Source organism: Echinops telfairi, unplaced genomic scaffold (genome assembly GCF_000313985.2).
Source record: "Echinops telfairi isolate 266 unplaced genomic scaffold, ASM31398v2 ScPeMD7_18;HRSCAF=68, whole genome shotgun sequence".
Classification (NCBI taxonomy): Eukaryota; Metazoa; Chordata; class Mammalia; order Afrosoricida; family Tenrecidae; genus Echinops; species Echinops telfairi.
This window is the reverse complement of record NW_022103915.1, coordinates 31,826,015-31,837,046: the sequence shown is the minus strand read 5'-3', so window position 1 is coordinate 31,837,046 and position 11,032 is coordinate 31,826,015. Positions and strand designations below refer to the sequence as shown.

Sequence of the window (11,032 nt, the reverse complement as noted above, 5' to 3'; positions counted from 1 at the left end):
AAAAATGCTGGTCACAACCTACTAACTTGATTTCACAACCTGTTTATTGGTTATGACCCACATTTCAAAAATTACTGATTTATGAATTTTTTAATAGCCTCTTAATTTATCTCCTGTCTCTAATTTTTCTGTTCTTCATTGACCTTCAGAGCATATACTAGCATTTTCTTTCTAAAAATATTATTCTTATTAGCATTCTCCTGGATCAGAACCCTTCATTAAAGAGGTTTTGCTTAGTTGCAATTAAAGTTGTCTTCAAATTGCTTTAAGCACTTGTACCACCTTAACCACACCCCAAACCACATTTTTAAATTATTTGTGCACTTATTAAGGCAGTGCTTTTGGTTAAGAATAACATCTTCCTCTAACAGAAAAATCCTACAAGGAACAAAGATTAAAATTAAAAATACCAACCTTAAATGTTACCTTCCCATCTATAAGGGTTTTCTTAATCTTTGGTGTCAAAATTTCTTACTTCTTCTTTGGGTATATTTGGATTACCAGAAGTTACTTACCTCATGTGGTTACAGTGAACATTAAATGAGTTTAGTGTATTTAAAGTGCTTAGAATTATGCCTGACGCATAGGAAATATTTAATAAATATTCATCATTATGATAGCCAGTTGGGGATACATTCTCACTTTTTAGTTAGTGAATGCCTTGGGAGCAAGGAGCACATCTTATTCATCTCTTTAGTAGCTATTCCATGCTCCTCTTTCCCCTGAATCCTTCCTCTAAGTTGGCCTTCATATAATGCGGGGTAAGAATCAGAATGCAATTGATTCTCAGTTCTCACTGGCTGGTTAAACAATTTGGTACATTTTATTTAATTTTCTGCTCCAGTTTATTTGTCTGTAAATTGAAATAACTTGCTTAAGTGAGACTAAACAAATATACCTTATTATCCTAAAAGGTAACATGCTTTCATTTTCATAAAACAATAGCGATGACAGTCTTGCAAATAGATGACACAAGAGGTGGCAAGTGAGTCTTAACTCATATTTTAATTTTGTTAATTGGTAATGACTCTCAGGAAAATTATGTTGGAAGGAATTCCAAAAACAGTGGAAGGAGTATCTTGATGTCTGCCATAGATAAAGAATGAGGAGACTCAAAACCCATCGGTGGACAATTGAACATCCCCACACACAAGGGTTACAAGGAAGGGAGAATTCTACCAAGGTGCAGTATAGCACTGATGAAACACACATCAATCCTCTAGTTCCTAAATGCGTCCTCTCCCCTACTACCATGACCCAGTTCTACCTTACAAATCCGGCTAGACTGGAGGACACACATTGGTACAGATAAGAGCTCTCAACACATGCAATTCGGGACATATAAACCCCTCAGGAACAGTAGTGGGAGTAGTGATATCATGAGGGTAGGTGGGTGGTTGGGGGTAGGGGTAGGGGTAAGGGGGAGAAAGGGGCAACCCATCACAAAGTTGGATATATACCCCACCCCCCAGGGAGAGGAATAACAAATGTGGTAAAGGGAGACAACGGATGGTGAAAGACACGAAATAACAACAACAATATGTAATTGATAAAGGATTCATGAGGATGGGAGGATCGGGAAGGGAGGGGGAGAAAGAGGAGCTAATACCAAGGGCTCAGGTAGAAAGAAAATGTTTTGGAAATGTTGATGTCAACATACAGACAAGTGTGCTTAATACAATTGAATGATGGATTGTTATAAGATTTGTAAGAGCCCCTCAGTAAAATTATTTAAAAAAAGAACGAGTGGGTATAGACATTTGTGTATATATTTGCTTTTTTGACTTATCTCATTTTAGTTCTGCTGATAACAAATAGTATCTCTGCAGTCTATGGCCAGGAAATACATCTTATCTGTGACTATGGAGCAAAAAGAATCTGGTCATAAGGGATTGAATTTATGACTGTACCGATTCCCTCCATTCTGGTCTTTTTATTAGCACCAATTAAACATGTTGGGCTACAAATACAAGGTAAGCAGTTTGAAAACAACAGCCACTTGGCCAGGAAAAAGATGAGACTTGGTACTCCTGTAAAGAGTTACAGTCTCGGAAACCCATACAGGGAATTCCACCCTGTCTTACAGTCATCTTGAGTCAGAATTGACTTTGGATGGCAGTGAGTTTAGATTTTTTTGTTTGGTTTTATAAAAATAAATCTATTGGGAATGTGTAACTATGACTGGAAAACTGCTTGAGATGACTGTGTTCAAAACTGACTAAAAAGATTGTGTACTAATATAAATATTAGTAACCTCATATTAAGGATTAGGAAATAAACTATTTCCTAATAAATAGGTGTCATCAAGTCAATTCTCATTCATAGTGACCCTGTGTCCAACAGAACAAAACTCTGCCTGGTCTGGTGCCAAGCTCACAACTGTGAGGTTATATTTGAACCCTGGTTACCGCCTGTCAATCCGTCTCAGTGAGGGGCTTCCTCTTTTTCATTGCCCGTCTCTTTCCCAGGCGTTATTTTCTTTTCCAGGAGCTGGTCTCTCCTGATAACCTGACCCAAATAAGTGAGACAAAGTCTCACCATCCTCACTTCTAAGAAACATTTTGCCTGAATTTCTTCATATTCTTGATTGAAAAAACAAAACACAAAAAATAGTATTTTACTCCTTCAATTTACTTTTTAAAAACCCACAAAACTTTAAGACACTCTTGGTTTTATCCAGACATTGTATGAAGAATGAAAGTGTTTCTAGTGGTGCCATATTTAAGCAACATATAGAAATATGGAAAATAGAACAATACATTTTGAGATCATAATTTTTTCTTCCTGTACAGCAATGAATAAGATTTTTAAAGCTATTTATCATTTTTCAAAACGAGGTTTACATTTTAATTTGGGTATGATTTTTGAAAGGGTTTCGTGTATTTGCTCTTTCAATTTCTGAGGTCGTTTCTCAGTTGCCTTCTCCTGGTTGGCCTCTCAGCATATTTTAACATAGGTGGTTTCTTCTCTGAAGCACTATAGTGTTTGAATTATGTAGCACCACAATGTTTTTTATATCTTCCTGCCTTTCTGGTCACTTCTTCCTGGTTTCTCCTGCTCAACTTTTACCTCTTGGAGTGCCTGAGGCTTTGGTTCTTGGGCCGCTTTTATTTTCTTTCTTCGATCACAGATGATTTCATCCCAGATTGTAGCTCTTACCATCTATGTGCTAATGAATCTCAAATTTATATTTTTGCTTCTGGGTTCTTCGAGACCCATGCATCCAGTGGCCTGATAGTCTCCCCTGGCGGTCTAATGGGCATCTCGTAGTTAACATGTCTAAGCTGAGTCCCCGATAGTCTCCCCTGGCGGTCTAATAGGCATCTCGTAGTTAACATGTCTAAGCTGAGTCCCCGATAATCTCCCCTGGCGGTCTAATAGGCATCTCATAGTTAACATGTCTAAGCTGAGTTCCCGATAGTCTCCCCTAGGCCCAGTCAAATTCTTTCTTCCAGTTGTTCAGCCAAAAACCTTGGTTGTTTCTTGATCCCTTTTCTTATTTCTCCTATAGAGGGCTTGTTAGTTATCTTTCTAACATCGTCTCCTCTTCCCTCATTCTTTGAATGATTAGCTCTTTGTATTTCATCAACTCTCCTGATGTCCCCCCCCACCCCACCCCCAATGCCTTTTCACTTGCAGTTCCATCAGCTCAGAAATGCTCTTCCTGTAGCTATCTTCACGGCCAGCTGCTCACTTCCTTTGAGCCTTTATTTATGTCCCTTTCCATGCAAATGTCAGCTGCTTCCAGCCCCCTGAAATGTGATTCCTTTTACCTGCTTTGATTTTCCTTTGCAAATTTCACTGCCTACTATAATTTATACCTCATTTAGTTTGCTCACTTATAGTCATCCTCATCGACTGGAACACTGCATATAATGTTTAATCTATATAATTCAGTTTTAATGTGATTGCTTATTTCTATGCTTAGCATAAGTGTTGAATGGATTTTTAAATAAACTTTTTATTCTACAAGAAATAGAAAACAAGAGAATGATAATATTTCCATATCAAGAAGGCTTAGAAGAAAAATGAAGCTTAAAAGACTATTTGATTATGTAATTCCTTATTTTATTTTTTTATTTATAGTTATAGATGGTCTTTTTTCAATAGGTCGACCACTTTGCTTAAATGAAAACACCTTGCTTAAAAGCTCAATGTTTCTCAAAAGAGAATTTAAAATAATATACTAAATTAAGCAGATTAAAAGCTTATATCGGTGTGTATGCCTGAAATACAAACACACACATAGACTTGTCATTTATTGTGTACTTACCATGGGTTGGGAGGAAAATGAGGTTTTGTACTCCTGCAAGCAGTTACAGTCTTGGAAATTCACAGGGACAGTTGCACCCTGTCCTATAGCATCGCTACGAGTCATCATTGAGTTCTTTGTTTTGGTACTATGGGTCAAGCATTATACTGACTGTTTAGATAATTACCTCATTTAATCTGATAGTCTTGTTAAGATAGGTATTATCCCCATTTGATATGTGACAAAGAGATCTAGTTACTTCTAGAGAGTTAGGGTTGGAGCCCTCTTAAATTATATTTGTGCTCTGAACTTTCAAATTATGGATATTATAGAGCAGTGTTATCTAGTAGAAATGTTTTATTAAGCACTTGAAATATGGCTAGTATGCACTGACAAAGTAAATTTATCATTGTATTCACCTTTAAATTTAAATAGCAACACTTAGCTATTAACCATGACCACATTGGACAAGGTAGTTATAGAAGTTTAAATTATAAAATTAAATGTATAACTTATGTAAACTTATTAAAATAATTTCATGGGACAGAAATGAGGTTTTATTGGAAATCTTTTATTTCTATTAGAAAAAATAATGCATGCACTTGATTTTATCGAAATGGTTCCAAAGAGATTACCATGAAAAATAAGCTTTCCTTTAATCATAGGCTCTCATTTCCTCTCCAAAGGCAATCATTGTTTCTATTTTTCAGTCCAGAAATGACTTATGGATTTACAAATATAAACAGTGTTTGAAACATTGCAAATAAAAATTTTACTTTTAAAATAAATTACACTCTAATTGCTTAAATGAAAACAAACTATTTTAAAATACTAGATTAATATGCTTTTACTATTAATCTGTTTTCTCCACTCATCCATCTGTTTGTTGTATTGTGGTGGCTGGTGTGTTTCTGTGAAGCTGGAAACTGCAATGATATTTCATATACCAGTAGGGTCACCCATGGTGAATAGGCTTCAACCAAGCTTACAGACTAGAAAGAAGGAAAAGCTAGTTCACTTCTGAAAAACTTGTCACTGACAATCTTATGCGTAGCAGCAGAACATTATCTAATATGGTGTTGGAATATGACTGAAAAAGGGCTGCCTCCTCAAAGAAGTGTGATTGAACAAAGTTTTGGGGAAATTTATTTACTGAGAAGAAATAGCTGCAAAGATCCACTTGTAATTAAAATATAGAATATACAGTAGCCCCATTAGAAGACAAGAAAAACCAAAGTGGATGTCAGAAGAGACTGAAATTTGCTCTTGAATGTAGAATAGCTCTTGAATGTAAAGTGCCTAAATGATAAAGTAAAAGAGTTGAACAGAAAATGTCAAATGGCAGTTTGATAAGACAGAGTAAAGTATTATAATAAAATGTGTAAAGATAGTAAACAAGCAGCCATCTAGCTCAGGAGCAACAAAGCCCACTATGGAAGAAGTACATCAGCCTGTGTGATCATGAGGTGTGGAAGGAATCAGGTATCAGGCATCAAAGAACAAAGAATCATATCATTGTGTGCCCACCTTCCTGATACAATCACTAAAGATAAATGGGTGCGTAACAAATGTGGTGGAGAAAGCTGATGGTGCCCAGCTATCAAAATGTAAAGTGTCTGGAGTCTGAAAGGCTTGAAGGTAAACAAGCAGCCATCGAGCACAGAAGCATCAAAGCCCACATAGAAGAAGCACACCAGCCTGTGTGATCACAAGGTGTCTAAGGGATCAGGTATCAAGCATCAAGGAACAAAAATCACATCATTGTGAATGAGGGGGAGTGCAGAGTAGGAACCTGAAGGCCATTTGTGGGCAACTGGACATCCACTTTCAGAAGGGTTGCAGGGAGGAGACAAGCAGATCAGGGTGCAATGTAGCAACAATGAAACACAACTTTCTTCTAGTTCTTAAATGCTTCCTCTCCCAAACTATCATGATCCCAATTCTACCAAACTATCATGCCCCCAATTCTACAAATCCGGCTGGACCGGAGGATGTACACTGGTACAGATGGGAACTGAAAACACAGGGAATCCAGGACAGATGAACCCCTCAGGACCAGTGATGAGAGTGGTGATATGAGGAGGGTGGAACAAAGGTGGGTATAAAGGGGGAATCAATTACAAGGATCTACATATAACCTCCTCTCTGGAGGATGGTCAACAGAAAAGTGGGTGAAGAGAGATGTCGGACAGTGTAAGATATGACAAAATAATAATGACTTGTAAATTTATCAAGGGTTCATGAGGGAGGGGGGAAATGAGGAACTGATGCCAAGGCTCAAGTAGAAAGAAAATGTTTTGAGAAAGATGATGGCAACAAATGTACAAATGTGCTTGACAACATGTATGTATGGATTGTGATAAGCATTGTACAAGCCCTCAATAAAATGATTTTTTTTAATGTGTAAAGACCTGGAATTAAGAAAATAAAACACTCAAGCTGAAAAAACTGAAGGAAAAATTCAAGCTTCCACTTGCAATATTGAAGAATTGTATAGGCAAAATTCTATGGGCAAACAAATATGTCTTAGAAAAGTGCAATCAGAATGCCCATAGAATAAGGTGACCAGATTTTAACATTGGTAAAGTGGGACAAAAGCGGAACACCATTGATAAAACTCATATCCTGGCGAAATAACCACATAGCAGCCGAAAACTGTATACCCTAGCTTGTCGTGCAGTCTTTCCAAAAATCAGGACCTTTTAAAAATGCCACGGGACGCTGGAAAAATTGTTAAAAATCGGGACTGTCCCGCCAAAAGCGGGACGTCTGGTCACCTTACCTTAGAAGTGAGGATGGATGGTAAGACCTCATCTCACATACTTTGAACATATTATCAAGAAAGACTCTGTGTTAGTCTGGGTTGAATAGAGAAGCAAATTCATTGATACTCGTATGTATAAGAAAGAGCTTATATCAAAGAGTAATTGTATATTAAGAAACCATCCTTTCCCAGTCCAGATCAAGTCCATAAATCTGATATTAACCCATAACTTCGATACTAGTCCATAAGTCCCTTTCCAGACTCAAACATAGCCACACGCAATGATGCAGACTGTAGGAAGATTATAGGCTAGTGGGTGCAAAATCTTGTGGATCCAATGGTGGTGGATCCATCTCCAGGGCTGTGGCTGCCATCAGTGTGGCTCCATGTGGCTTGTCAACAGGAAGATGAAACACGCACAGAGAGTGGCCTGCTTCTCAGTAGAAAAAGAAATTCCCAGACTCCTCATGGGAAGGCCACACCCATTAGGTAGCACCATCAGTCTGTGACCTGATTGACTGGCTGGACTCCACTCTGTTTATCAAGTTGACATGAAAGTATGTAACTACCACAGTCTGGCTCCTGGAGAAGAGCATCCCACTGGATGGAGTGTCAGAAAGAAGGAGGCAGACCCTCAGTGAAATGGTGGGCACTGGCTGCAGCAGTGAGTCCAACAACAATCGTGAGGGTGGTGCAGGCCTGGGCAGCGTTTTATTCTGTTATATATTGAGTTGCTATGAGTTACAGCTGACTCTACAGCACCGAACGATAGTTACTCATTTGTGGAATGAGATGGTATATGTAAATACATATTTCTATTTTTAGTGTGAATCTTAATACTGTACGGTGAAATAGATATATTTCCAAATTTAAATGAAATCTTTACTCTTATTTTGTTTGTGAATACTTTTACTAGCCAGCAGTTTAAGTCTTATCCATTCCAAATAGCTAACCATTTGTTTATTTAATATTGGCATGAAGTAAGATTACAGGGTTAACCTGAGATGATAGATAAATTTATTTCTTGATTACTAATTTTTATCAGCATAGCTTTTCTTACTTATTATATAAGGGCTTTATGTACGATTTATTACAACTTTATTATGGTATGCTAGATTTACTGCTAAATGGTTGTGATAAACAAATAATTACTTTCTCTCCACTACAGAAAACTTGAGGATATTGTCATTAGGAAGAAACAACATAAAGAACCTAAATGGACTGGTATGTTATTAATTATTACTTTAAACACATACACACATTTCCCCCTTAATATAAAAATAATACCTATTTTACAAAATAGAAATATTTTTTAAAATACTGACAATTTTAAATCATGATTTAAATCTTTCTTCACAGACTTATTATGGGAAAAGTTCTTAGAAAATTGAAAACTGTATTGGTTAGAAACAGGCAAGGAAAGTTGCATCAAGGAATTTTTTTCCCATCACAACAGTGCGTCTGCTTATTCTTCAAGGGTAACAAGACATCCTTTGAGAATTGAACGGGGAAACCTTACCCCATCCACCTTACAGCCCCAATCTTGCCCCCTTCAGACTTCTTTATAGAACTTGAACATTTAAGAGGATGACTTTACTTCCTTGAGGATGCAAAGCTACTGTTTGGACATGGTGTGTACAGAAGTGTACAGGATTATTCCAAGATGGCGTAGAGAGATGGAAACACCACTTTTCAGAAGTGTGTCTATATAGATGGAAGATTTATCAAGAAAATATAACTACATTTTTATATTTATGTTCAGTAAAAATTTCTTTTATTTTTGAAGTGATACTTTTTTACTTACCCTGATATATTTAGATAAATGTTATTTATATTTGTATTGATATTATAAAAGACATTTTTCTGGAATTTAACTTTTTAATTCAACAGTATCTCTGGGCAGTCTGCCAATATATCCTTTCAAGTCAATGCATGCTATAAATTTGATGTATTTTTTCTCATAAACATATATGTTACAAAACATTTTAACGTTTTTTTACATGTGCAGTTCAGTAACATTAATAACACTCATGATGTAGTTCTACCATCATGCATCTGAGCAAACGAGGCTTTCTTTTCTCCTCTGTCTCCTACTGTACCCTATTTGATTTCTTTTTCGTAGAATCTACCTCTTTAATTTCTCATTTTATTCATGAATTATGCCCCTGATTTCCTTTAACATGTTTTTATTATTTCTTTTAACATGTTTATTATTTGAGCTTTCATAAATATGATTTCTTTCCTTTTGACTTGTTCACACGAATAAAGCAAATTTCTTTTTGTGCCTTTGTGGTTTTTATGTTGAATCCAGGACACTTGAATTTTACACGATGTTGGCTTTCTCAGTTCTCCCAAATAATTAGTGTTTTTGACAGTGCTACTCTCTGCATGAAATGCTTAGATTAGCAAAGCCTTTAAACACTGCCTACTTCTCCCTTTCTCTTTCTCTGATAATTCTTTCAGTCCAGACCTCGCACTTCCCAAACAGAATAGAGAGCACACACTAATCACTGGACCTTCCAGGGACTGTAGTATGCAATCTTTGTTTATTGTTCCCTCCCGTGCTTCTTGAGGATCGAATTTCGGTCCTGTATCAGCTGATTGGCTGAACAGAAAGATGCCTTAACTACATTATGCCAATCTACTAACTAAAGGTTGGTGGTTGGAACGCACCCAGCAATACCCTAGAAAAAAATAGCTGATGATTTGTTTCTGTAAGGATTACAGCCCAGAAAACTTTGTACGAAGTCCTGCTCAGAATTGACCCCAGGGCAATGACTTGAGTTTTGTTTTGTTTTGAACTAGTTAGAAAGTCCATGCCGAATGTACTGTCTTCTTACATATCAAGTCCCCAGTCTTTGGTGGTCATTCTCTTCCCTGTTCTATGAGGACCATCTTGTAGCTGGAGCTGAGGGCCCTTCCCTGTGCTCAGATAAGCTATGGGTTGCCTAGGACTGAGCGGCAGCCATCTGTTCACTATGGGTGGGGAGGAGAGGAAAGGGTGGGCATACCACAGATGATCAGAGAGATATTTCCTATTTATTTCAGAGCTACCTCTTGGGACCCATTCCTGTTGCTAGGTGAACAGTGCCTTGGCTCGAGTGTATGCGGTGTATACAGAGTCAACCTTCTTGCTGACTGGGGAGGGAGAGACCAGAACAGGGGCAGACGCCCTTTTTCTACTTAATGAGATTCTTGGTTGACTTGGTTCTGTCTGCATTTCTTTGCTGCTCTTGCCTTTCCACAATTCAGCATCCCATAGGACTGTTCCTAGACTTCACATAGACACAGTTCCTGGCGTCTATCTGGGAAGATCAGAAATCTGTGCATACTGTTATCTTTCCAGAATTTGCATTCTTTTTAATTGCTGCATAGTTTTCCATGGTAGGTAGTATAAACCTACTGCCATCAAATCAACTGTGACTCAAAGTGACCCTCTATAGGTTTTCCAAGACTATAAATCTTTACAGGAGCAGTTTTATTTTTCTCCTGCAGAGGAGCTGGTGGATTGGAACCACCAGCCTGTGGCAAGCCACTCAATGCCTAACCAGTCTCATTATACAATAATATATTTTATTCTTATCCTATTGGACATTTGGATTATTTTCAGGATTTGTTTTTTTTGGGGGGAGGGGCTTTGTTACTGTTTTTCTAGTATAAATCATACTGTATGAATATCGTTCCACAGTTCTTTGAGGGCTTACATAAAATTCCTAAGAGGAGACAAGCTGAAGCTAAATGTGCATTTAACTTTTCTTTTTAAATCATTTTATTGGGGGCTCATACAACTCATCACAATCCATACATCCATCCATTGTGTCAAGCACATTTGTACATTTGTTATCATCATTCTCAAAACATTTGGTTTCTACTTGAGTCCTTGGTATCAGCTCCTCATTTTTTTTCCTGCCTCTCCACCCCCCTCCCATGAACCCTTCATCATTTATAAATTATTATTACTTTTCCATGTCTTGATGCTGTCTGACATCTCCCTTCACCCACTTTTCTCTTGTCCC

General features: G+C 37.4%; 1 protein-coding gene across 1 annotated transcript in view; it reads left to right on the top strand.

Moving 5' to 3' along the window:
• The window catches only part of DNAL1 (dynein axonemal light chain 1), a 61,550-nt gene that overhangs the window by 31,319 nt on the left and 19,199 nt on the right, over window positions 1–11,032 (top strand). The window contains exon 5 of the mRNA XM_004698701.2: window positions 8,185–8,240. Coding sequence (XP_004698758.1) covers window positions 8,185–8,240 — 56 coding nt within the window. The remainder of the gene's footprint in view (window positions 1–8,184; window positions 8,241–11,032) is intronic.